Source organism: Phocoena phocoena, chromosome 9 (assembly GCF_963924675.1).
Source record: "Phocoena phocoena chromosome 9, mPhoPho1.1, whole genome shotgun sequence".
NCBI classification, from domain to species: Eukaryota; Metazoa; Chordata; class Mammalia; order Artiodactyla; family Phocoenidae; genus Phocoena; species Phocoena phocoena.
Genome location: NC_089227.1, coordinates 95,199,338 through 95,225,630, shown reverse-complemented (window position 1 = coordinate 95,225,630; position 26,293 = coordinate 95,199,338). Strand labels below are relative to the sequence as shown.

At 38.4% G+C, this 26,293-nt stretch overlaps 1 protein-coding gene across 1 annotated transcript in view; it reads left to right on the top strand.

The window, feature by feature from the left end:
- Positions 1-26,054, top strand: part of TPK1 (thiamin pyrophosphokinase 1) — a 279,756-nt gene extending 253,702 nt beyond the window's left edge. The window contains exon 8 of the mRNA XM_065883608.1: positions 25,927-26,054. Within this exon, the coding sequence (XP_065739680.1) occupies positions 25,927-26,054 (128 nt within the window). The remainder of the gene's footprint in view (positions 1-25,926) is intronic.
- The last annotated feature ends 239 nt before the right edge of the window (positions 26,055-26,293 follow it).

The following is a 26,293-nucleotide window of genomic DNA, read 5'->3' as shown; positions in this document are numbered from 1 at the left end:
TCAGTTTGTACCTCCTAAAAGAAATTTTTCCTACAAAACTACAGTGCTATTATCTATTCCAAGAAAATAACACTGATAGAACAGCGTTATGCAGTCTGTATTCATATTCCTTAGTTTTACCTGTAATGCTCTTTATAACTTTTTTAAAATCTACTAAAAAAACCATGCATTGTTTTTAGTTGTCCGCTTAGCCTCTTTTAATCCAGAAAATCTCTTTTCAGTCTTCCTTGACGCTGACGCTTTTGAATAGCTCAGGCCTGCTGACTTGTCAAGCGCTTCCCATTCTGCATTGGTCTGACAGTTTCCCCGTGATTATATTCAGCTTAAGCCTTTTTGGCAAAAATTATTACAATAAATGATGCTGTATTCATCCCTTCATCATATCAGAAGGCACATAATGTCAGTTTGTCCTTTTACTGGTGACGCTAAGCTCGATCATTTGGTTAAGATGATATTATTATTTTAATTAAAAGTACTACATGGACTTTAGTTGGAGACTGTAAATACCCTGCTCCCCAACATTTCACCCTGTGGCTTTAGCAGCCACTGATGTTCCTGGCCTGAACCAGTTATTACACTGGAAGCTGCAAAATGGTGCCTTGCTGATATTCTTATTCTGTTGCTCATTCCTTTAGTAGTTGGCAGTCTTCCGTAAAGAAGAGATTTTCCTCTCTCCACATGCCTTTGGGGATTCTGTTTATCACTGAATGTGTTATTTGCATCACTCTCAGTATCCTTCTCTATCTCAAAGTGCCCTAAATTTTTCTGAGCACTCTTTTGTTTTCTGGAACAAGGTGTTTCAGACTCACCCTGTACTTTGCCTGCCATAGAAGAGGCGTCTAAATGGCCAACTTTTAATACAAAGTATATTCTAAGGAAGCAATCAAGCCACTTATAAATGGAAAAGAATTATTAATTCAGCCTATAGTGAGATATAGAATCAAAGAGAGATGCACAAACTAGAAGATGATATTTGACTTTAGCCTTGAAGGACACAACAAGCATAGAAAAGACTGGGTAAGTTCCAAAAGGAGGGGAGACAGCAAAACTTTTCACGGGGATAGGAAGTTCCTGATCTTTTTTTTTTTTTTTTAGTTGAAAAAAGTATTTTAATAGTCTCTTCAGATAATTTTACATTGGGATATAGTTGATTTACAATATTAGTTTCAGGGGTACAGCAAAGTGATTCAGTTATACATATATCCATTCTTTTTCAGATTCTTTTCCCATATAGGTTACTACAGAGTATTGTGGCGAGTTCCCTGTGCTATACAGTAGGTCCTTGTTGATTATCTATCTTATATACAGTAGTGTGTATATGTTAATCCGAAACTCCTAATTTATCCCTCCCCCAACCTTTCCCTTTGGTAACCATAAGTTTGTTTTCAGAGTCTGTGAGTCTGTTTCTGTTTTGTAGATAAGTTCATCTGTATCATCTTTTTAGATTCTATGTATAAGTGATGTCATATGATATCTGTCTTTGTTTTACTTCACTTAGTATGATGATCTCTAGGTCCATCCGTGTCCCTGCAAATGACATTATTTTGTTCTTTTTTATGGCTGAGTAATACTCCATTGTATTTATGTACCACATCTTTTTTATCCATTCTTCTGTCGATGGACATTTAGGTTGCTTCCATGTCTTGGCTATTGTAAATAGTGCTGCTGTGATCATTAGGGTGCATGTATCTTTTCAAATTATGGTTACCTCCAGATATATGCCCAGGAGTGGGATTGCTGGATCATATTGTAGTTCTATTTTTAGTTTTTTAAGGAACCTCCTCTGTACTGTTCTCCATAGTGGTAATAGTGTAGGAGGGTTCCCTTTTCTCCACATCCTCTCCAGCATTTATTGTTTGTAGACTTTTTGATGATGGCCATTCTGACTGGTGTGAGGTGATACCTCATTATAATTTTGATTTGCATTTCTCTAGTGATGTGGAGCATCTTCTCATGTGCTTTTTGGCTATCTGTATGTCTTCTTTGGAGAAATGTCTATTTAGATCTTCTGCCCATTTTTTGATTGGGTTGGTTGGTTGTTTTGATATTGAGCTGTTTCTGTATTTTGGAGATTAACCCCTTGTCAGTCACTTCGTTTGCAAATATTTTCTGCCATTCTGTGGGTTGTCTTTTCGTCCTGTTTACGGTTTCCTTTGCTGTGCAAAAGCTTTTAAGTTTAATTAGGTCCCATAAATAAAACTGTTTATTTTTGTTTTATTTTCATTACTCTAGGAGGTGTATCCAAAAAGGTATTGCTGTGATTTATGTCAAGAGTGTTCTGCCTATGTTTTCCTCTAAGAGTTTTGTAGTATCTGGTCTTACATTTAGGTTTATTAAGGGAATAGCAAGTAGCATGGGGTGGCTGGCAAGTAGGTTATAGGGGAGGAGCTAGATGATGAAGGGCCTTAATGTCAGGCCATGATGTTTAGGGTGGGAGGCAGGGAGGTTATAGGCAACTGGAGTCCATGAGTAATTCTTTCACATGAGAGAGACATGATCAGACAAGACATTTAGAGGAGTGGGAAGGAGAGGTGACGATTTGGGGTAAGGAGTACAATTAAAGGACTATCTGCTACATGTCCAGGAAGGAGTCATTATATTCATTACAGGATGTATTGATAATATATACCCTATTCGTAATTTTATGTTAGGTTTGTTTAAATTTTGCAGTTTCAGGATTTTTTTCTGCAGTTTTGCTACATATTTTTAAACTTTCAACTTGAAGGGCAGAGGACTCAGTCTCTCTCACTGCTGAGCACATGTTAAGTATCTGAGTGTTTCTTGATCCATTCCTATAATAAGGGGAAATCATTTCAAATGGATTTGATATGCTTACTTTAAATGTAATAGTACCTTTATAACATGAGACTCTATCACTCCATATCTGCAGGTGAAATGAAAATCAGTATCTGTATAATTAAATAATGTTCCTCTGGAGAAACAGACAATTGAATCTTAAATATAGTTCCCACCTCAGTAACCTAGAACCTGTACTGTGTAATCAATACAGTAACCATTAGCTACTTATTGCTCTTCAACACTTAAAATGGGACTTGTCCAAATTAAGATATGCTGCAAGTATATATACATACCAGATTTCAAAGACTTAGTATGAAAAAGTAAAACATCTCGATAAGACATGTTAAAATGATAATATTTTAGGTATATTGGATTAAATTAATATAAAATGGCTCACTCTCAGCACTTTTATTCAACATAGTGTTGGAAGTCCTAGCCAGAACAATTAATTAAGCAAGAAAAAAAAAGGCATCCAAGTTGGAAAGGAAAAAGTAAAACTGTTACTATTTGCAGATGACATGATTATTACATGGAGAAAACCCTAAGACTTCACCAAAAAAGTGTTAGAACTAATAAATGAATTCAGTAAAGTTGTAGGATACAAAAATCAATATAAAAAATTTGTTCTGCTTCCATGTACTAATAATGAATTATCAGAAAGAGGAATTAAGAAAATCTCATTTACAGTTTCATAAAACATTAAATACCTAGAAATAAATTTAAACAAGGAGGTGAAAGATCTCTACACTGAAGACTATAAGACATTGTTAAAAGAAATTGAAGACTAAAATAAATCAAAAGATGATATTCCACACACATGGATTGGAAGAATATTGTTAAAATGTTCATACTACTCAGGGAATGCAATGAATTTTCTATCAAAATTCCAGTGGCATTTTTCACAAACATAGAACAAACAATCATAAAATTTGTATGGAACCACAAAAGACCTTGAATTGCCAAAGCAATCTTAGGAACAAAGCTGGGGGAGGACCTTCAAGATGGCGGAGCAATAAGACGCGGAGATCACCTTCCTCCCCACAAATACATCAGAAATGCATCTATATGTGGAACAACTCCTACAGAACACCTACTGAATGCTGGCAGAGGACCTCAGGCTTCCCAAAAGGCAAAAAACTCCCCACGTACCTGGGTAGTGCAAAAGAAAAAAGGAAAAACAGAGACAAAAGAATAGAGATGGGACCTGCACCTCTAGGAGGGAGCTGTGAAGGGGAAAAGTTTCCACACACTAGGAAGCCCCTTCTCGGGCAGAGACTGCAGGTGGCGGAGGGGGAAGCTTCAGAGCCATGGAGGAGAGCACAGCAACAGGGGTGCAGAGGGCAAAGCAGAGAGATTCTTGCACAGAAGATAGGAGCCAACCAGCACTCACCAGCCTGAGAGGCTTGTTTGCTTACCCACTGGGGCAGATGGGGGCTGGGAGCTGAGGCTCCGGCTTTGGACGTCAGACCCCAGGGAGAGGACTGGCTGCATGAACACAACCTGAAGGGGGCCAGTGCTCCACAGCTAGCCAGGAAGGAGTCTGGGAAAAAGTCTGGAACTGCCAAAGAGGCAAGAGACCATTGTTTCAGGGTGCACAAGGAGAGGGGATTCAGAGCACTGCCTAAACGAGCTCCAGAGATGGGTGTGAGCCGTGGCTATCAGTGCAGATACCAGAGATGGGCATGAAACATTAACAGTGCTGCTGCAGCCACCAAGAATCCTGTGTGCGAGCACAGGTCACTCTCCACACCTCTCTTCCCAGGAGCCTGTGCAGCCCGCCACTGCCAGGGTCCCATGATCCAGGGACAACTTCCCTGGGAAAACACACAGCATGCCTCAGACTGCTGCAACATCACGCTGGCCTCTGCTGTGGCAGGCTCGCCCTGCATTCTGTACCCCTCCCTCCCCCCAGGCCTGAGAGCCCCCTAATCAGCTGCTCCTTTAACCCCGTCCTGTCTGGGTGAAAAACAATCGCCCTCAGGTGACCTACACGCAGAGGCAGGTCCAAATCGACAGCTGAGCCCCGGGAGCTGTGAGAACAAAGAAGAGAAAGGGAAATCTCTCCCAGCAGCCTCAGGAGCACCGGATTAAATCTCCACAGTCAACTTGATGTACCTGCATCTGTGGAATACCTAAACAGACAACAAATCATCCCAAAACTGAGGCAGTGGACTTTGGGAGCAGCTGTAGACTTGGGGTTCGCTTTGTGTCTAATTTGTTTCTAGTTTTATGTTTATCTTAGTTTAGTATTTAGAGCTTATTATCATTGGTAGATTTGTTTATTGCTTTGGTTGCTCTCTTATTTTTTTATATCTCTATATATTATTAACTTTTTCTCTTTTTGTGAATGTGTATGTGTACGCTTCTTTGTGTGATTTTTGTCTGTATAGGTTCACTTTTACCATCTGTCCTATGGTTCTGTCTGATATTTTTTAGTATACTTTTTAGTGCTTGTTATCATTGGTGGATCTGTGTATTGGTTTGGTTGCTCTATTCTTTTTATTTTTAATTTTTTAATTTTTTATTTTAATAACTTTATTTTTTCCTTCTTTCTTTTTTTCTCTTCTCCCTTTTCTTCTGAGCTGTGTGGCTGACAGGGTCTTGCTGCTCCGCCGGGGTGTCAGACATGAGCCTCTGACGTGGGAGAGCCAAGTTCAGGACATTGCTCCACCACAGACCTCCCAGCCCCTCATAATATCAATCAGCAAGAATTCTCCCAGAGATCTCCATCTCAATGCCAAGACCCAGCTCCACTTCAATGACCAGCAAGCTCCAGTGCTAGACACCCCATGCCAAACAACTAGCAGGACAGGAACACAGCCCCACCCATTAGCAGAGAGGCTACCTAAAATCATAAGGTCACAGACACCCCAAAACACACTACCGGACGCAGTCCTGCCCACCAGAAAGACAACATCCAGCCTCATCCACCAGAACACAGGCACCAGTCCCCTCCACCAGGAAGCCAACACAACCCACTGAACCAACCTTACCCATTGGGGGCAGACACCAAAAACAACAGGAACTACAAACCTGCAGCCTGTGAAACACAGTAAGGCAGGCAAAATGAGAAGACAGAGAAACACACAGCAGATGAAGGAGCAAGGTAAAAACCCACCAGACCAAACAAATGAAGAGGAAATAGGCACTCTACCTGAAAAAGTATTCATAGTAATGATAGTAAGAGGATCCAAAATCTTGGAAATAGAATGGTGAAGATACAAGAAACGTTTAAAAAGGACCTAAAAGAACTAAAGAGCAAACAAACAATGATGACCAACACAATAAGTGAAATTAAACATACTCTAGAAGGAATCAATAGCAGAATAACTGAGGCAGAAGAACGGATAAGTGACCTGGAAGATAAAATAGTGGAAATAACTATTGCAGAGCAGAATAAAGAAAAAAGAATGAAAAGAATTGAGGACAGTCTCAGAGACCTCTGGGACAACATTAAATGCACCAACATTCAAATTGCAGGGTTCCCAGAAGAAGAAGAAAGGGACTGAGAAAATACTTGAAGAGATTATACTTGAAAACTTCACTAATACGGGAAAGAAAATAGTCACCCAAGTCCAAGAAGCACAGAGAGTTCCATACAGGATGAATCCAAGGAGAAACATGCCAAGACACATATTAATCAAACTATCAAAAATTAAATACAAAGAAAAATATTAAAAGCAGCAAGGGAAAAGCAACAAATAACATACAAGGGAATCCCCATAAGGTTAACAGCTGATCTTTCAGCAGAAACTCTGCAAGCCAGAAGGGAGTGGCAGGACATATTTAAAGTGATGAAAGGGGAAAACCTACAACCAAGATTACTCTACCCAGCAAGGATCTCATTCAAATTCGATGGAGAAATTAAAACCTTTACAGACAGGCAAATGCTAAGAGAATTCAGCACCACCAAACCTGCTTTACAACAAATGCTAAAGGAACTTTTCTAGGCAGGAAACACAAGAGAAGGAAAAGACCTACAAATACAAACACAAAACAATTAAGGAAATGGTAATAGGAGCATACATATCGATAATTACCTTACATGTAAATGGATTAAATGCTCCAACCAAGACACAGACTGGCTGAATGGATCCCAAAACACTACCTGTGTCTATGCTGTCTACAAGAGACCCATTTCAAACCTACGGACACATACAGACTGAAAGTGAGGGGATGGAAAAAGATATTCCATGCAAATGTAAATCAGAAGAAAGCTGGAGTGGCAATTCTCATATCAGACAAAATAGACTTTAAAATAAAGACTATTACAAGAGACAAAGAAGGACACTACATAATGATCAAGGTATTGATCCAAGAAGAAGATACAACAATTGTAAATATTTATGCTCCCAACATAGGAGCACCTTAATACAAAAGGCAAATGATAATAGCCATAAAGGGGAAATCGACAGTAACACGATCATAGTAGGGGACTTTACCACCCCACTTTCACCAGTGGACAGATTGATCATCCAAAATGAAAATAAATAAGGAAACACAAGCTTTAAATGACACATTAAACAAGATGGACTTAGTTGATATTTATAGGACATTCCATCCAAAAACAGCAAAATACACTTTCTTCTCAAGTGCTCATGGAGCATTCTCCAGGATAGACCATATCTTAGGTCACAAATCAAGCCTTGGTAAATTTTAGAAACTTGAAATCATATCAAGTATCTTTTCTGACCACAACACTGTAAGACTAGATATCAGTTACAGGAAAAAAAACTGTAAAAAATACAAACACATGGAGGCTAAACAACACACTAGTAAATAACCAAGAGACCACTGAAGAAATCAAAGAAGAAATCAAAAATACCTAGAAACAAACAACAATGAAAACACAATGACCCAAAACCTATGGAATGCAGCAAAAGCAGTTCTAAGAGGGAAGTTTATAGCAATACAATCCTACCTCAAGAAATAAGAAACATCTCAAATAAACAACCTAACCTTACACCTAAAGCAATTAGAGAAAGAAGAACAAAAAAACCACACAGTTAGCAGGAGGAAAGAAACCATAATGATCAGATCAGAAATAAATGAAAAAGAAATGAAGGACACAATAGCAAAGATCAATAAAATTAAAAGCTGGTTATTTGAGAAGATAAACAAAATTGATAAACCATTAGCCAGACTGATCAGGAAAAAATGGGGGAAGACTCAAATCAACAGAATTAAAAATGAAAAAGGAGAAGTAACGACTGACACTGCAGAAATACAAAGAATCATGAGAGATTACTACAAGCAACTCTATGCCAATAAAATGGACAACCTGGAGAAAAATGGACAAATTCTTAAAATGCACAACCTTCTGAGACTAAACCAGGAAGAAACAAAATATAAACAGACCAATCACAAGCACTGAAATTGAAACTGTGATTTAAAATCTTCCAACAAAGAACAGCCCAGGACGAGATGTCTTCACAGGCAAAATCTATAAAACATTTAGAGAAGAGCTAACACCTATACTTCTCAAACTCTTCAAAACATGGCAGAGGGAGGAACACTCCCAAACACATTCTATGAGGCCACCATCACCCTGATACCAAAACCAGACAAAGATGTCACAAAGAAAGAAAACTACAGGGCAATATCACTGATGAACATAGATGCAAAAATCCTCAACAAAATATTAGCAAACAGAATCTAGCAGCACGTTAGAAGGATAATACACCATGATAAAGTGGGGTTTATCCCAGGAATGCAAGGATTCTTCAATGTATGCAAATCATCAATGTGATACCCCATAGTAACAAATTGAATAAAAACCATATGATCATCTCAATAGATGCAGAAAAAGCTTTTGACAAAATTCAACAACCATTAATGATAAAAACTCTCCAGAAAGTAGGCATAGAGGGTACTTAACATAATATAGGCCATATATGACAAACCCACAGCCAACATCATTCTCAATGGTGAAAAACTGAAGCCATTTCCACTAAGATCAGGAACAAGACAAGGTTTCCCATTCTCACCACTATTATTCAACATAGTTTCGGAAGTTTTAGCCACAGCAATCAGAGACGAAAAAGAAAGAAAAAGAATCCAAATTGGAAAAGAGGTAAAGCTGTCACTGTTTGCCGATAACATGAATACTATACGTACAGAATCCTAAAGATGCCACCAGAAAACTACTAGAGCTAATCAATGAATTTGGTAAAGTAGCAGGATGCAAAATTAATGCACAGAAATCTCTTGCATTCCTATACACTAATGATGAAAAATCTGAAAGAAATTAAGGAAACACTCCCATTTACCATTGCAACAAAAAGAATAAAATACCTAGGAATAAATCTACCTAAGGAGACAAAAGACCTGTATGCAGAAAACTATAAGACACTGATGAAAGAAATTAAAGATGATACCGACAGATGGAGAGATATACCATGTTCTTGGATTGGAAGAATCAACATTGTGAAAATGCCTATAATACTGAAAGCAATCAGCAGATTCAATGTAATCCCTATCAAACTACCAATGGCATTTTTTCACAGAACTAGAACAAAAAAATTTCACAATTTGTATGGGAACACAAAAGACCCCAAATAGCCAAAGCAATCTTGAGAAAGACAAATGGAGCTAGATGAATCAGGCTCCCGGACTTCAGACAATACTACGAAGCTACAGTAATCAAGACAGTATGGTACTGGCACAGAAACAGAAAGATAGATCAATGGAACAGGATAGAAAGCCCAGAGATAAACCCATGCACATATGGTCACCTTATCTTTGATAAAGAAGGCAAGAATATACAATGGAGAAAAGCCAGCCTCTTCAAGTGGTGCTGGGAAAACTGGACAGCTACATGTAAAAGAATGAAATTAGAACACTCCCGAACAGCATACACTAAAGTAAGCTCAAAATGGATTAAAGACTTAAATGTAAGGCCAGACACTATAAAACCCTTAGAGGAAAACAGGCAGAACGCTCTATGAAATCACAGCAGGATCCTTTTTGACCCAGCTCCTAGAGAAATGGAAATAAAAACAAAAATAAACAAATGGGACCTAATGAAACTTAAAAGCTTTTGCACAGCAAAGGAAACCATAAAGAAGACAGAAAGACAATCCTCAGAATGGGAGAAAATATTTGCAAATGAAGCAACTGACAAAGGATTAATCTCCAAAATATACAAGCAGCTCATGCAGCTTAGTATCAAAAAAACAAACAACCCAATCCAAAAATGGGCAGAAGACCTAAATAGACATTTCTCCAAAGAAGATATACAGATTGCCAACAAACACACGAAAGGATGCTCAACATCAGTAATCATGAGAGAAATGCAAATCAAAACTACAATGAGGTATCACCTCACAGTGGTCAGAGTGGCCATCATCAAAAAATCTACAAACAACAAATGCTAGAGAGGGTGTGGAGAAAAGGGAACCCTCTTGCTCTGTTGGTGGGAATGTAAATTGATACAGCCACTATGGAGAACAGTATGGAGGTTCCTTAAAAAACTACAAATAGAACTACCATATGACCCAGCAATCCCACTATTGGGCATATACCCTGAGAAAACCATAATTCAACAAGAGTCATGTACCACAATATTCACTGCAGCTCTATTTACAATAGCCAGGACATGGAAGCAAACTAAGTGTCCATTGACAGATGAACGGATAAAGAAGATGTGGCACATATATACAATGAAATATTACTCAGCCATAAAAAGAAACAAAATTGAGTTATTTGTGGTGAGGTGGATGGACCTAGTGTCTGTCATACAGAGTGAAGTAAGTTAGAAAGAGAAAAACAAATACCATATGCTAACACATATATATGGAATCTGAAAAAAAAAGTTTCTGAAGAACCTAGGGGCAGGACAGGAATAAAGACGCAGACGTAGAGAATGGACTTGAGGACACGGGGAGGGGGAAGGGTAAGCTGAGACGAAGTGAGAGAGTGGCGTGGACATCTATAGACTACCAAATGTTAAACAGATAGCTAGTGGGAAGCTGCCGCATAGCACAGGGAGATCAGCTCTGTGCTTTGTGACCACCTAGAGGGGTGGGATAGGGAAGGTGGGAGGGAGGCACAAGAGGGAGGGGATATGGGGATATATGTTTATGTATAGCTGATTCACTTTGTTATACAGCAGCAACTAACAGAGCAATATAAAGCAATTTTACTCCAATAAAAGTGCTTAAGAAAAAAAGAACAAAGCTGGAGGAATCATGCTTCCCGATTGTAAACTATATTTCAAATAAAAGAAGACACATAGGTCAAGTGGAACCAAACAGCCCAGAAATAAACCCATGCATATATGGTCAATTAATTTTCAACAAAAAAGACAGAAATATACAATGGAGAAAGGGCAATCTCTTCAACAAATGGTGTTGGGAAAACTAGATGTCCACATGCAAAAAGAAGGAAACTAGACCTCTATCTTATACCATACACGAAACTGAACTGAAAATGGATTAAAGATTTTAACGTAAGACCTGAATCATAAAACTCCTAGAAGAAAACATACAGAAAAAGCTCCTTGCCATCCACTCTGCAGTGATTTGTTTTGATTTGACCCCAAAAGGAAAGGCAACAAAAGCAAAAAAGTAATAAGTGGGACTACATTGAACTAAAAAGCCTCTATGCAGGAAAGGAAGCCATCTTCTGCGAAGGAAACCATCAACAAAATTGAAAATCAACCTACTAAAAGGGAGAAAATGTTTGCCAATATATCAGACAAGGAATTAATATTCAAAATATATAAAGCACTCATACAATAGCAAAAAAAAAATTTTTTTAAATGGACAGATGATCTGAATAGACTTTTTTTCCATATGAGACACATACAGATGGACAACTGGTACATGAAAATGTGCTCAACCTCACTAAGCATCAGGGAAATGCAAATCAAAACCATAGTGAGTTATATTCACCTCACATCTGTTAGCGTGGCTATTATCAAAAAGACAAAATAACAAGTGTTGTGAAGGCTGTAGAGAGAAGGGAACCCTCGTGCACTGTTGGTGGGAATGTAAATTGGTGCAGCCATGGTGGAGAACAGTAGGGAGGTTCCTCAAAAAATTGAAAACAGAACTTCTATCTAACCCAGAAATCCCCCTTCTGGATATTTATCCAAAGGAAACGAAAATGCTAACTTGAAAGGATATCTGTGCCCCCATGTTCACTGCAGTATTATTTACAATAGCCAAGACATGGAAACAACTTTAAGATCTTTAAGTGTCCATCAGTGGATGAATGGATAAAGAAAATGTGAGATTTTATAAATACGCACACCCACACAGGAATATTACTTGGCCATAAAAAAGAAGGAAACCTTGCCATCTGCAGCAACATGGACGGACTCTGAGAGCATTATGCTAAGTGAAGTAAGTCAGACAGAGAAAGACAAACACAGGATGATCTGATATATATGTGGAATGTAAAAAATACACTAAAAACCAGTCTCATAGATACAAAGAACATAGTGGTGATTGCCAGAAGTGGGGGGTGAGAGGGTGGAAGAAATGAGTAAAGGTGATCACAAGGTACAAACTTCCAGTTATAAAATAAATAAGTCATGGGGATGTGATATACAGCATGATGACTATAGTTAATAATACTGAATTGAATATTTGAAACTTGCTAAGAGAGTAGATGCTGCACGTACTCTACACCTCTAAACTAGAAATAGTTTGACTTTCTGCCAGAAAATGAAAATGTAATACAGCAATTTAATTTTTTAAAAGTTTCAAGAACCACTATAAGTCTAAATGCTGTTTTATAGGATACAATTTTAATAGTAATAATCCTGCCAGAAGTTCCTATTTTAAAGTGTAAATTAGCAATTTTTAAATAGAAAGTTTGTCTCACGTATATACATACAAAGACATTTTTAAGATCTCTAGTTCAAAAAATTAAAATTGTAAAGACCAGTCACAGTGAACTGATTTTAGAGGTAGTATGGTTTGCTTTAATGCTAACAAAATCTGAGTCACATTTTCTAAGCATCCTCAGAGAATAACTGATGGATGTAGAGCATACAGTGGTTCCATTATGTTGAAGTAGTTAATGATGTCCAGTAAGTCTAATTAACTCCTAGAACTTAACCTTATATTCCAGGATGGTAGGGAACCTTGGGATTCATCATAATAGGTTTATTAAACATGTATCTGTGTGGTAGAAACAGTACTACTTTAAGTCTTAGAGTGGTTTTATCGGTCTCCCTAAGTCATCCACTTACCCTACTCTGTCAGGCTGTTGACAGTTCTATACTTCAGGGAAACAGACTACCATCAATCCTCTTTTTAGAGCTCTTCAAAGTATTGCTTTAACCTCCCATAGTAACATGTGTCTAACAACTTTTATGATCATCATAGCCTGTGGATTTAACCTCTCTGAGCTTCATTTTCCTCATCTGTAAACTACAGATAAAAGCCCACTGTGCCTTGAACACTGTAAGTGCTCAGATAATGTCTTGAATGAATGAGAATTACTCCATCCCAAATACCACCTCTTTGAGTAGCATCTCCCAGACAAAGTTTGTTCACTCCCTTCTCTTTTACTCTCTCAGTTTTGTTGATTTTTAGATACATTTGCATTACCTTTTAAATAATTTATTTTTATCAGATAACCAGTGTCAATCCACAGATTCTTGGGAAGCCAGGCCTCTGGGGGATTCCTCCCCATTCCACTAGAATATATAGCCCATTCCAGCTCCATCCTCATTAGCTCCTGCCTCCTGCTTCCATCCTATCCACTGAATTGGACTATATATACGTCTTCACCTTTTACTAAAATGTGAAGTCTTTGAAAGCAGACACACTCACGTTTGTATCCTTAATGCCAGCACAGGGTATAACCTTCATAAATATCTGTCAGACAAATGAGTTTGTACATGTATGCAGATGACACCTGAAATGATTTTAAGCATCACACATAACCTAGCCTGGCAAAGTTTATCTCATTCTGTCTCTCAGCTGGCTATAAACTAGTCACTTGAATTAAGGCATTTGCTTATTGTTCAAATCATGACATCTCTCTTTTTTCATTTTAAAAGACTCTTAAGGTAGGAGAGGAAAATCTGATCTACTTTATTGACAAAATAACAGAAGAAAGCAAAAGGGATGGAAATTCCTTGAATACTTACTGTGTGTTAGAATTTTGACTATATAATCCATACAACTTCTCTGTGAAGCAGACATTATTATCCACATTTTGCATATGAGGAAACTGAAGTCAGAAGGTTAAATAACTGAGTTCATATACAGCTAGAGAGTGGTAAAGCCAAGGTTTGAACCTAGGTCTGACTTATTAACCTCATCATGACGGGGTTCATAGTTTTTGACAGCAAGATGCCTCCTCTGTAAAAAAACACCTGAGCAGAGCAATCACACAGGTGCAGAGGGAACAAATGCTTCCTGCTCTTGCTTTCTAATGCTTGAGAGCATCAGAGGCCTCCAAAGTACTCCTTTACACTCTGTCAACCAGTTCAAAAGAGCACAGCCCACTAAACCAGCTTGCAGAGGTAAGGTAGGAAGCCAGGACAAATGGCCCTATCTCCCTCCAACTGACAGGAAAAGAGCTGAATACTTGAATTCTACCAATTTGCCAGCCTCTGCTTTGCAGTCTTCAGTCTTTCCAGCTTTGGAGAAAAGCTATAGGACATCACTGAAAACAACAGAATATTAAGTGCCTAATTCTCAACCTTTCCTTTGGGAAAGAAAATACTTTGAAATAATGGATGAAAATTATAAAACCAGTTTTCATGTTTTTCATATTTTTAAGTTCTGTTTCTCTAAAATATGAAAAGTCAGACTATGCCTCTGTGTTCCCTAATGTAATTCACATTAAATTTCACTGGAAGAGGAACTTAACCCATCCTCACCAGCCAATATTCTATCATTAGACTACAACTGTCCTTAAAACAACTGATGATCATGTCTTTGAAGCAAATAGATAAGACACAACTTTTATATTCAAACAGAGCAAGCAATTTTAGGTTATGTTCATCACAGATTGCTTATAGTCTTACACATGGCTATCACTTTTATGTTTGTCTATAGTTAAAAACAGGGCTTGATCCGAGTGACTGGTTGTCCCAGAACAACTATGTTTAGCTCTGCTGTACTCTCTGCAAATAAAAATGGAAAAAGTCTGAATCTAGATAGGTTCTAAATGTTGAATTGAAAGTAAATGTTCAGCTAGCCAAAGTTTTGGATGAGTCCTCTGGAGTAGAAATGAAAAAGTTAATTTGTGAAGGAGTGACATCATCAAGATGGAAACATAGGTCATTCCCAACCTCAGTCCCCTTCACAAGAAGACCAACTAATAACTATCTATAGACAAGACACCATTGTGAAAATCCTAGAATACAGGGGTGAGGCTGAAGGCACCCCCTGTATCACAGAGAATGAGGTAGGACCACATTAGAAAAGTTAAGAGGAGCAGCTGCACCCTGACCACATCACTCCTCCCCCAGGCTGGCTCCCCAGGCCTGCAGTTCCTCCGGGGGAAAAGAAAGTCCAGGTGGACACCCGGCTCCTCCAGCATCATGGGTCATTTCTCAGGATGCCTTCTCAGGTCTTGCCTTATGGGCATCTAAGGGGACTTGGGGACGTGACTGTGACAGAGAAGGGGGAAGGGATTTATAGCAACGAGTGCTCGGACTGTGGCCCTGTTCCTCCTCCCAGTGGTGCCCAAGTAGAAGTCCCAACCAGCAGCTCTGCTCATCTGCAGAGCCAAGATCGTGGTCCATTCTGACCAGGGAACTTGGCAGGGCACAGATCTGCCTGATTCAGGACTCCAGACAGTGAGCCCTTGCCAGCCATGGAGCCTGTTCTGCCACTCCATCTGGACAGGAAAGCTAATTCATAGCCCCACCCATTGCTGAATACCGCCTCCAGCCCTACCGACCAGGAAACCTAACCAGAGCTCCTGGGAATCTGTGTAGCTCATCCTGCAACCACAGTTACAGCAGCACTTGAATGGAGAGCCTGGCCAGTGGCCCTGCCCATCTGCAGAGCCTGTCTGGTGGCTCCTCCCAGGCAGGGAAACTAATTCATAGCCCTACCCACTGTTAAATACAGCCTTCAGCATGCCCAACCAGGAAACCTAACCAGGCACATGGGAAACTGTAGCCCAGGGGTCCCCAACCCCTGGGCCACAGACCAGTATCGGTCTGTGGCCTATTAGGAGCTGGGCCGCACAGCAGGTGGTGAGCAGCAGGCTAGGAGTAAAGCTTCATCTGCTGCTCCCCTTCGCTCCCCCTTGCAGTACCGCCTGAACCATCCCCCCACCTCCTACCCCGGTCCATGGAAAAATTGTCGTCCACAAAACCGGTCCCCAGTGCCAAAAAGGCTGGGGACCGCTGGCATAGCCCATCCTACAGCCCCACTTACAGTGATACCTGAGCAGAGAGCACAACCAGTGGTTCTCACCATTTGCACTGCAAAACCAGCAACTCTGTGTGGCCAGAGAATTTGGCGCACAATCCTGCCTGATCTGGGTCCTTAAGCAATGGGCTGTGCTGGCCATGGGGTCCATTCTGCTGCCCTGGTCAAGCAGGGAAGCTACATCATAGCCCTAACTACTGCTAAATATAGTACCGAGTCTGACCATCCAGGAAACCTGACCAGAGAACCCAGGCAACTACAGAGCCCCATCCAACAGCCTCACTTGGGCAAAGAACCAAGCCAGCAGTCCCATCCAACTGTTTTCAGCCACAACACATACCCCACAACCTCAGAGCTCAGGCAGTGGCCTTGCCCACAAAGAAGACCCTAATAGCAGGCTCCCCCTGCCCAAGGAGTCTGTCAGCTCACATGTCCAGAACCCCAAGCTGAGCTGACTGGTGAAGGACTGTCTCTGCCAAGGCACACCTGTAAAGTCTAGAAGAAGAGACTGTTTACTCAAATGTGCAGATACCAATGTAAGAAATCAAGGATCAGGAAAAATCAGGTAAACACCACCACCAATGGAAACTAATAAAATGCCAATAATTGACACTAAAGAAATAGAAATTTATGAACTTCAATGAATTCAGAATAATCCTCTTAAAAGAAGTTTAGTGAACTACAAGACAGACAGATAACAAAATTCGGGGGAAAAAACTGCATGAACAAAATGAGATGAAGAAAAAAAATAGAAACCATCAAAAACAAACCAAACAGAAGTCCTAGAGCTAAAGAATATAATGACTGAACTGTAAAGTTCAATAGAGAGCTTCAAAATCAGAATTGACCATGCAGAAGAAAGAATCAGTGACAGAGAAAGAATCAGTGACAGGGTATTTGAATTTATCCAGTCAGAGGAAAAAAAGAATGAAAAAGAGTGAAGAAAGCCTATGGAACTTATAGGACACCATCAGAAGAAACTAAATCTGCATTATGGGTACCCCAGAAGGAGAAAGAGAAAGGGACAGAAAGTGTATATAAAGCAAATAACGGCTGAAAATGAGAAAAGAAATGGACATACAAATCCATGAGGCCCAAAGCCCAAAGGACCCCAAATAGATTAAACCAAATAGTTCCAAAAGTCAAAGACAGAAAGAGAATTTCAGGCCAGGAGAGAATGGGTAATATATTCAAAATATTGAAAGAAAAAAATCTGTCTGGCTTCCCTGGTGGCGCAGTGGTTGAGAGTCCGCCTGCCGATGCAGGGGATGCGGGTTCATGCCCCGCTCCAGGAAGATCCCACATGCCGTGGAGCAGCTAGGCCCGTGAGCCATGGCCGCTGAGCCTGCGCGTCCAGAGCCTTTGCTCCACAATGGGAGAGGCCACAACAGTGAGAGGCCCGCGTACCGCAAAAAAAAAAAAAAAAAAATCTGTCAACAATAATACTATACCTGGCAAACCTGTCCTTCAGAAATGAAGGGGAGATAAATAAGTACCTGAACAAATGAAAGCTGATTGAGTTTATCACCACTAGGCCTCCTTACAAGAAATGCTAAAGGGAGTTCTTCAAGCGGAATAAAGTGGTGCTAATTTACATGATAACATCAGATGAACACAGGTATAAGACTTCCTGGTATTGGTAAATAATCAAAATTATTTAATATGGCAATAGTGGTACATAATTCTCTTACAACTCTAGTTTAAAAGTTTTAAAATGTATTAAGAAAAACCCATAACTTCAATAGTCTGTTACTGTATACATAATATAAAAAATATGTAAATTGTAACGTGATGGGGGAGAAGTAAATTGTAATTTTAGAGATGCTATTGAAGTTAAGTTGTCGTCAGCTTAAAATAGGATATTATAAATATAAGATAGTTTATATAAGGCTCATGGTAACCACAGAGGAAAAACCTATTACAGAAAAGATCAGGATCAAGTGAAAGTATACCAATACAAAAAAAGTCATCAACACAAAAGAAGACAGCAGAATAAGAAGCAAGGAACAACCGAGCTACAAAACAGTCAGCAAAACAAGTAAGAAAATGGCAATAGTAAATCCTTATCCATCAATAATTACTTTAAGCATAATGGATAAAATTCTCCAATCAAAGACACAAAATTGGACGAATGACTTAAAAACAATATCAAACAATATACTGCCTACAGGAGACTCACTTTAGCTTCAAAGACACAGACTGAGACTGAAAGGATGGAGAAAGATATTTCAAGCAAATGATAACGAAGAAAAAACAAAGGTAGCTATACTCATATCAGACAAAATAGACATTAAGCTAAAAATGACAGAAAGAGAAAGAACTTCACTATATAACAATAAAGGGGTCAATCCTTCAAAAAGATACACCAATTGTAAATATTTATGCACCCACCCAACATCAGAGCACCTAACTATATAAAGCAAACATTAACAGAATTATAAGGAGAAATAAACAAATAAACAACAAATAGTTGGGGACTTTAATACCCCACATTCAATAACCAATAGATCATTCAGACAGAAAATCAATAAGGAAACAATGGATTTGAACAACACTGTTGACTAAGTTGTAACAGACATATACAGAATACTTTGTCTGACAACAGCAGGATACACATTCTTCTCAAATGCACACAGAACATTTTCTAGCATAGATCATGCATTAGGCCACAAAACAAGTCTTAGCAAATTAACCAAGACTAAAATCATACCTAATATCTCCTCTGACCACAATGGTATGAAACTAGAAATTGGTAAAAGGAGTAAAACTGGATAACTCATGAATACATGGAAATTAAACAGTACTATCCTGAACAACCAGTAGATCGATCTAAGATGAAATTAAATGAGAAATTTAAAAGTATCTTGAGACAAATGAAAATGGGAACAAAACATACAAACTTATGGGATGCAGCAAAAGCAGGTCTCAGAGGGAAGTTCATATCTATAAATGCGTACCTCAAGAAATAGATCTCAAATAAACAACCGAACTTTTACACCTCAAGTATCTAGAAGATGAAGAACAAACTAAGCCCAAAGTTGGCCAAAAAAGGAAATAAAGTTTAGAGCATAAATAAATAGAGACCAGGAAAGAAATAGAGAAAACTGAATAAAACTAAGGGCTGGCTCTTTGAAAAGGTAAACAAAACAGAGAAATCTTTATTGAGACTAACCAAGGGGAAGAGAGAGATCTCAAATTAACAAAATTTTAAATGAAAGAGGGGACATTACAACTGATAATATAGAAATACAAAGGTTCATAAGAGTCTTCAGTGACCAACTACATACCAGCACATAGAAAAAGTGGATAAATTACTAGAAACCTAGAACCTATCATGACTGAATTAGGAAGAACTAGAAAATCCGAACAGACCAATTACTAGTAGGGTATTGAATTGTTAATCAGAAATCTCCCAAAAAAAGTCCAGGACCAGATGTCTTCACTGGTAAATTTTACCAAACATTTAATGAAGAATTAACAGCAGTCCTTCTCAAAATATCCAGAAATACTGAAGAGGAGAGAACACTTCCAAACTCATTTTACAAGGCTAGTATTACCCTGATATCAAAGTCAAATAGGACATTACAAGAAAAGAAAACCACAGGCCAATATCCCTGATGAATATAGATGCAAAAATTCTCAACAAAACAGCAAACCTAATTCAGCAGCACATTAAAAGGATCATACACCATGACCAAGTAGGATTCATCCCTGGGATGCAAGGATGGTTCAATATATGCAAATCAATAAATGTGATATATTACATTAATAGAATGAAAGATAAAAATTGTATGATCATCTCAATAAATGCAGAAAAAGCATTTGACATAATTTAACATCTGTTCATGATAAAAACTCTCAACAAACTAGCTATAGAAAAGGAATGCACCTCAATACAGTAAAGTAAGGCTATATATATCAAGCCCACAGCTAACATCATACTCAATGGTGAAAGACTGAAGGCTTTTCCAACAGGACAAGGATGTCCACTCTCACCACTTCTATTCAACATGGCACTGGAAGTCCAAGCCAGAGAAAGCAGGCAACAAAAAGAAAGAAAAGCCTTCCAAATTGAAAAGGAAGACCCAAAATTATCTCTGTTTGTAGATGACATGATTTTATGTATAGAATAAGCCTAAACACTGAACCAAAAAAAAAAAAACAAAACTGTTAGATCAATGAATTCAGTAAAGTTGTAAGATACAGAATTCAACATACAAAAATCAAAAGTATTTCTATACACTAAGAATGAGTTATCTGAAAAATAATCTCATTTACAGTATCATCGAGAACAATAAAATACTTAGGAATAAATTTAACCAAGGAGATGAAAGATCTCTACACTGAAAACTATAATACATTGATGAAAGAAATTGAAGATTAAAATAAATGGAAAGATATTCCATGCTCATGGATTGGAAGAATTAATATTGTTAAAATATCTATACCACCCAAAGCCACCTATAGATTCACTGCAATCCCCATCAAGATTCCAATGGCACTTTTTACAGAAGAAAGAGAAATCCTAAAATTCATATGAAACTACAAAAGACCCTGAACAGCCAAAGCAATCCTGAGAAAGAACAAAGCTGGAGGCATCACACTTCCTGGATTCAAACTATATTATAAAGATATAATAATAAAAGCATTATGGTACTGGCATAAAAACAGACACATAAACCAATACGACAGAATTGAGAACCCAGAAATTGAGAACCAACACATACAGTGAGCTAACATGAAAAGAGAGCCAAGAATACTCGATGGAGAAAAGACAGTCCTTTTAATAAATGGTGCTGGGAAATTGGATAGTCACATGTAAAAGAGTAAAACTAGATCCCTATTTTACATCACTCCCAAAAATTAACTCAAAATGGATTAAGAAATTAAACATAAGACCTGAAACCATAAAACTCCTGGAAGAAAACACAGGAATAAAGCTTCTTGACATGGGTCTTGGCAAAAGACCAAAGCACAAGCAACAAAATAAAAAATAAACAAGTAGGACTACACCAAACTAAAAAGCTTCTGCACAGGAAAAGAAACAATAACAAAATGAAAAGACAACCTAAGCAATGGGATAAGATATTTGCAAATCATATCTGAGAAGGGGTTAATATTCAAAATATATAAAGAACTCACACAACTCAAAAGAAAAAAAAATAAGTCAAAAATGGCCAAAGGATCTGAATAGACATTTTTCCAAGAAGACATACAGATGGCCAATAGGTACATAAAAAGGGTAGATAACAACACTAGTCAGGGAAATCAAATCAAAACCGCAATAAGTTATGACCTCATACCTGTTAGGTTGGCTGTCATCAAAAAGACAAGAGAACAAGTTCTGGAGAGGATATGGAGAGAAGGGAACCTTTGTGCACTGTTGGTGGGAATGTAAATTGGTACAGCCACTATGGAAAACAGTATGGAGGTTTCTCAAAGAACTTAAACATAAAACTACCATATTACCAGCAATCCCACTTCTGGGTATATATCCAAAGGAAACAAAATCACTATGTCAAAAAGATAACTGCACTCCCATGTTCATGTTCATTACAGCATTACTTACAATAGCCAAGACATGGAAACAACCTAAGTTTCCACTGACAGATGAATAGATAAAGATGTGGTGTATATACAGTGGAATACTGTTCAGCCATAAAAAGGAAACCCTGCTATTTGCAACAATATGAATGGACCTTGAGGGCATTATGCTAAATGAAATGTCACACAGAGAAAGACACATACTGTACCATCTCACTTATATGTGGTAGCTAAAAAACTCAAATTTATATCAAAAAGGATCAGATTTGTGGTTACCAGAGGCAGAGGGTGGAGAGAATGAGGTAAAGGGGGTCAAAAGATATCAACTTCCAGTTTTAAGATAAATTTAAGTACTGGCTGTGTAATGTTCAACATGACAAGTATCATTGCCAAGGCTGTACTGTATATTTGAAAGTTGGTAAAAGAGTAGACACCAAAGTTCTCACAAGGAAAAATTACTTATAATTTATAAAATTATAAAAATTACTTCTCACAAGGAAAAATTACTTATAATTACTGATGTAATTATATAAGGTGATGGATGTTAACTAAACTTATTTTGATAATCATTTCACAATATATACATATGTCAAGTCATTTTGCCATACACCTTAAGTTTATAGTGTTATTATATGCCAATTATCTCTCAATAAAACTGGAAGAAAAAATAATAAAAGGAAGTAATTGTTGTATTGCTATCTGCAGGAAGTTATCTCTCTGTCAGTCTTATGTATTTTATTTCATGATTGACCCTCAAACATCTGGGGAGAGGGGAGTTCAGTATTAATTCCAAATATTTTCTTTAAAAAAAAGATTTTCTTCTAAGGAAGACTTTTGAAAGTTTTGTCCAAAAGCATGATGCTTTGGAGAAAACATACTCCAAAATAATTGCAGTGACATAGTCAATAGAATTTCATGATTCTGTGTTTCAGTTTATTCATCTTTTTTTTCTATCATTTTTATTCTACTTTCCATAAAGTTGGAGATAATCAAATGAATTTCACTGTAACCTTTAATTAATTGTAACTATTATTATGGACTGAGTATTTGAGTCCCCCCAAATTCACATATTGAAGCCATAACCCCCAATGTGATGGTATTTGGAGGTGGGGCCTTTGGGAGATAATTAGGGTTGGATTAGATCATGAGGGTGGGACCCTCATGATGGATTAGTGCCCTTATAAAAAGAGGAAGAAGCAGGAGATCTCTCCACCATATGAGGATACAGCAAGAAGGCAGCTGTCTGAAAACCAGCCAGGAAGACAGTTCTTACCAGAACTCAACCATGTTGGCACCGTGATCTAGGACTTCCCAAGCTCCTGAACTGTAAGCAATAATGTCTGCTATTTAAGCAACCCAGCCTATGGCATTTTGTTACAGCAGCCCAAAGCCAACTAAGAAATGTTTAATAACTGGTTCTTTTAACGTTACAAAATACAAAGAAAACATGATTTATAAGCCTGGATAATAATGGCCTTATATATTTCATGCAAAGTAAAAACTGTACCTTCTCATACCCTAATAAAGCTATTTCACTTCTTTTCCCATTTAAGAATTAATTAGGATGCAACAATGTCTTAGAAAAGCCAATATATATAATACAGTTTTCTACCTAGGATAATCCAAAATCCATAGTCTACCTTCAGAAAATCAGAAAGGAATTTACATGCAACTACAAACCAGAGAAATAATTTTGCACTCATGTCCTTTGAGCCCAGGTAAAAAACAGGATTTTAATTTAATTAGCTGCCAGAATCTTAAACACGTTTCACGTTCAGGTGGGTTGTGTGCACCTGGTGCTTCACTGGGGGGTTTCCACTGTACAGCTGGTCCGCTGAAGCACCCTAAATTGCCCTTCTGAATAAATGATATGAAATGTGTAAACTGTTCCCCAGCCCTTCCTCAGAGGGCTGTTGGGAACCCTGGGCCTGGGATGGATATCAGTAGGGATCTGGTGCACCCGGATTCCAGACACGGTCACCCTTCAGGAGAGCAAGGCTTCTTTCCTTGACAGACTCACTATCTATGTAATAGTGTCTGGATTTGTAAATTTACGTGCTTATCATAAATATCATTCAGAAACATCATCTCAGAAAAGCTCCAGATTACTGAGAGGCGAAAGCTTCTTGCACTGAGTTACCTGTTAGGGCAACAGTCACACGAGGTTCACTCTTGTATTCCTGTAGTTTTACTTTATAAATTCATGTTTGCATTAGTAAACGTGTTGACAGTTTACTAATCACGTTAGTAATTAGTAAAGAAATAGTTTGAGTTTTAATAAGTAACCTGTGTGAATTACTGATGTTATATTATCCTATAATACTACTTCTGAATTTTTAAATTGCCTTTTCAAGATTTCCTCAGAAAGATAACAGGCTCCCTCTAGCGGGAAGTGACCATTATAATTGAATTATTTACTCCAAAGCTGTGTAACTTCATAGTTGAACTTTGTTTGAAGGAAAAGGGGCCTTTTCTGACTCTGACATTTGTTTATTTCTCTCCATAACATTTGTTTACTTTTCTCTTTCTAATTTCTTAGCGAAGAAATCGGTACTGATTATCAAGGAATGTTTGTAGGACAGTCATGGTTTCAAGTCATGTTGATACCGTGAACTGCTCTTTTATAAGCAAAGGGAAATGAGGTTATCAATGGATGCCCAGGCATTAACTTCAACGAACTTGATAGGAAATATATATATATATATATATATATATATATATAAATGTAATTTATATGTAATTATGTAATTTATAAATATATAAATTCTAATAATATACCTTAACTCCAAAGCCTTTATTTTCATAATTAAGTAATTTAAAGGATTATCTCATCTTGTGCCCTCATTATATGCTGAGTTTAAGTGGCATGCTCAAGATTACACATTTGGAAGTCTGCTTTTTGACCTCCGGGTTCTGATTAATTTTACAGAAAGCAAGCCTTGTTCACTTTGGCTTTTCTTTATGAGAAAAAATGACCAAAACCCTATGCTTCTTTTTTTAAGTAATTAGCTTTCTGCCCCATATCATTTATAATTAAAACTAAAACTGTATTTTTATAGAGCTTAGTCAAATATAAAAATGTTAATTCTGAGGCTTCCCTGGTGGCGCAGTGGTTGAGAGTCCGCCTGCCGATGCAGGGGACACGGGTTCATGCCCCGGTCCGGGAGGATCCCACATGCCGCGGAGCGGCTGGGCCCGTGAGCCATGGCCGCTGAGCCTGCGCATCCAGAGCCTGTGCTCCGCAACGGGAGAGGCCACAACAGTGAGAGGCCCACGTACCGCCAAAAAAAAAAAAAAAAAAAAAAAGGTAATTCGGAATCATCAAGAAAAACTAAAATTGCACTCAGGCAAGGAAGTAACCTATTACAGAAATGGGTTTTGGTTTTACAACTGGTAAAGAAAAAAAAAAATTTAATGAAATTTAGTATTGAGAGTGACATATATCCCAAACTGGTAAATAACCAATAACCAACTCCAGCAAGACTGGTTATAACAAGCTATAGAAACTTTCAGGTTTAGAATCTCATATCATATATTTCACCTATCCCATATTTTTAAAAAAATTTTTTATTGTGGTAAAAGTCACATAATATAAAACATACTGTTTTGGGCTTCCCTGGTGGCGCAGTGGTTGAGAGTCTGCCTGCCGATGCAGGGGACACGGGTTCGTGCCCCGGTCCGGGAAAATCCCACATGCCGCGGAGCGGCTGGGCCCGTGAGCCATGGCCGCTGAGCCTGCGCATCCGGAGCCTGTGCTCTGCAATGGGAGAGGCCACAGCGGTGAAAGGCCCGCGTACCACAAAAAAAAAAAAAAAAACATACTGTTTTAACCGTATTTAACTGTACAGTTCAGTGGCTCTAAGTACATTCGTACTGCTGTGCAACTCTCACCATCACCCATCTACTGAATTTTTCTCCTAAACTGAAACACTGCCCCCATTAAACACTAACTCCCCATTCCCCGCCAGAGATTGGGACTGACATATGTACACTCCTAGGTATGAAGCAGATGGCTGGTGGGGGCCTAACTGTATAAGCACAGGAGAAAAAAAAGGTACAATCTGTTTGCAGGGCAGGTATTAAGTTAACCTATCCCACATTTTACAGATCAGATCATTTTACAGATCTATCAAAGTGTGTGCTTAATTGCTTTTTGGTAACTCTTGACAAAGCCATTCTCCACTGGAGGGAGCTTGGCTCTCACCAAACTTATTTTCTTATTTTCTTACAGCAAATCATAGGATGAGTTTCGGAACACTGGTCAGCACTTCCAATACCTACGATGGATCTGGTGTTGTGACTGTGGAAACAGACCATCCCCTTCTCTGGACCATGGCCGTCAAAAGCACCCATGACTGACCTCCGCAGCTGTGCCTCTGACCTCATTTGCCAACAACTTCATGCTCCACAAGAACAGTTCACCTTGGTTGGCAGGAATCTAAACCTGTCCCTGAGAAGCCTGCTAGTTTTAAATGTTAATGTTTAGATCATCCAGGTAACATTATGAATGACAGATCTCAATTGTACAATGACGGGGGGAAATCATTATTTCTTAAGAAGGTAAATTACACTCAGTTGGAAAACTAATGTGGATTATT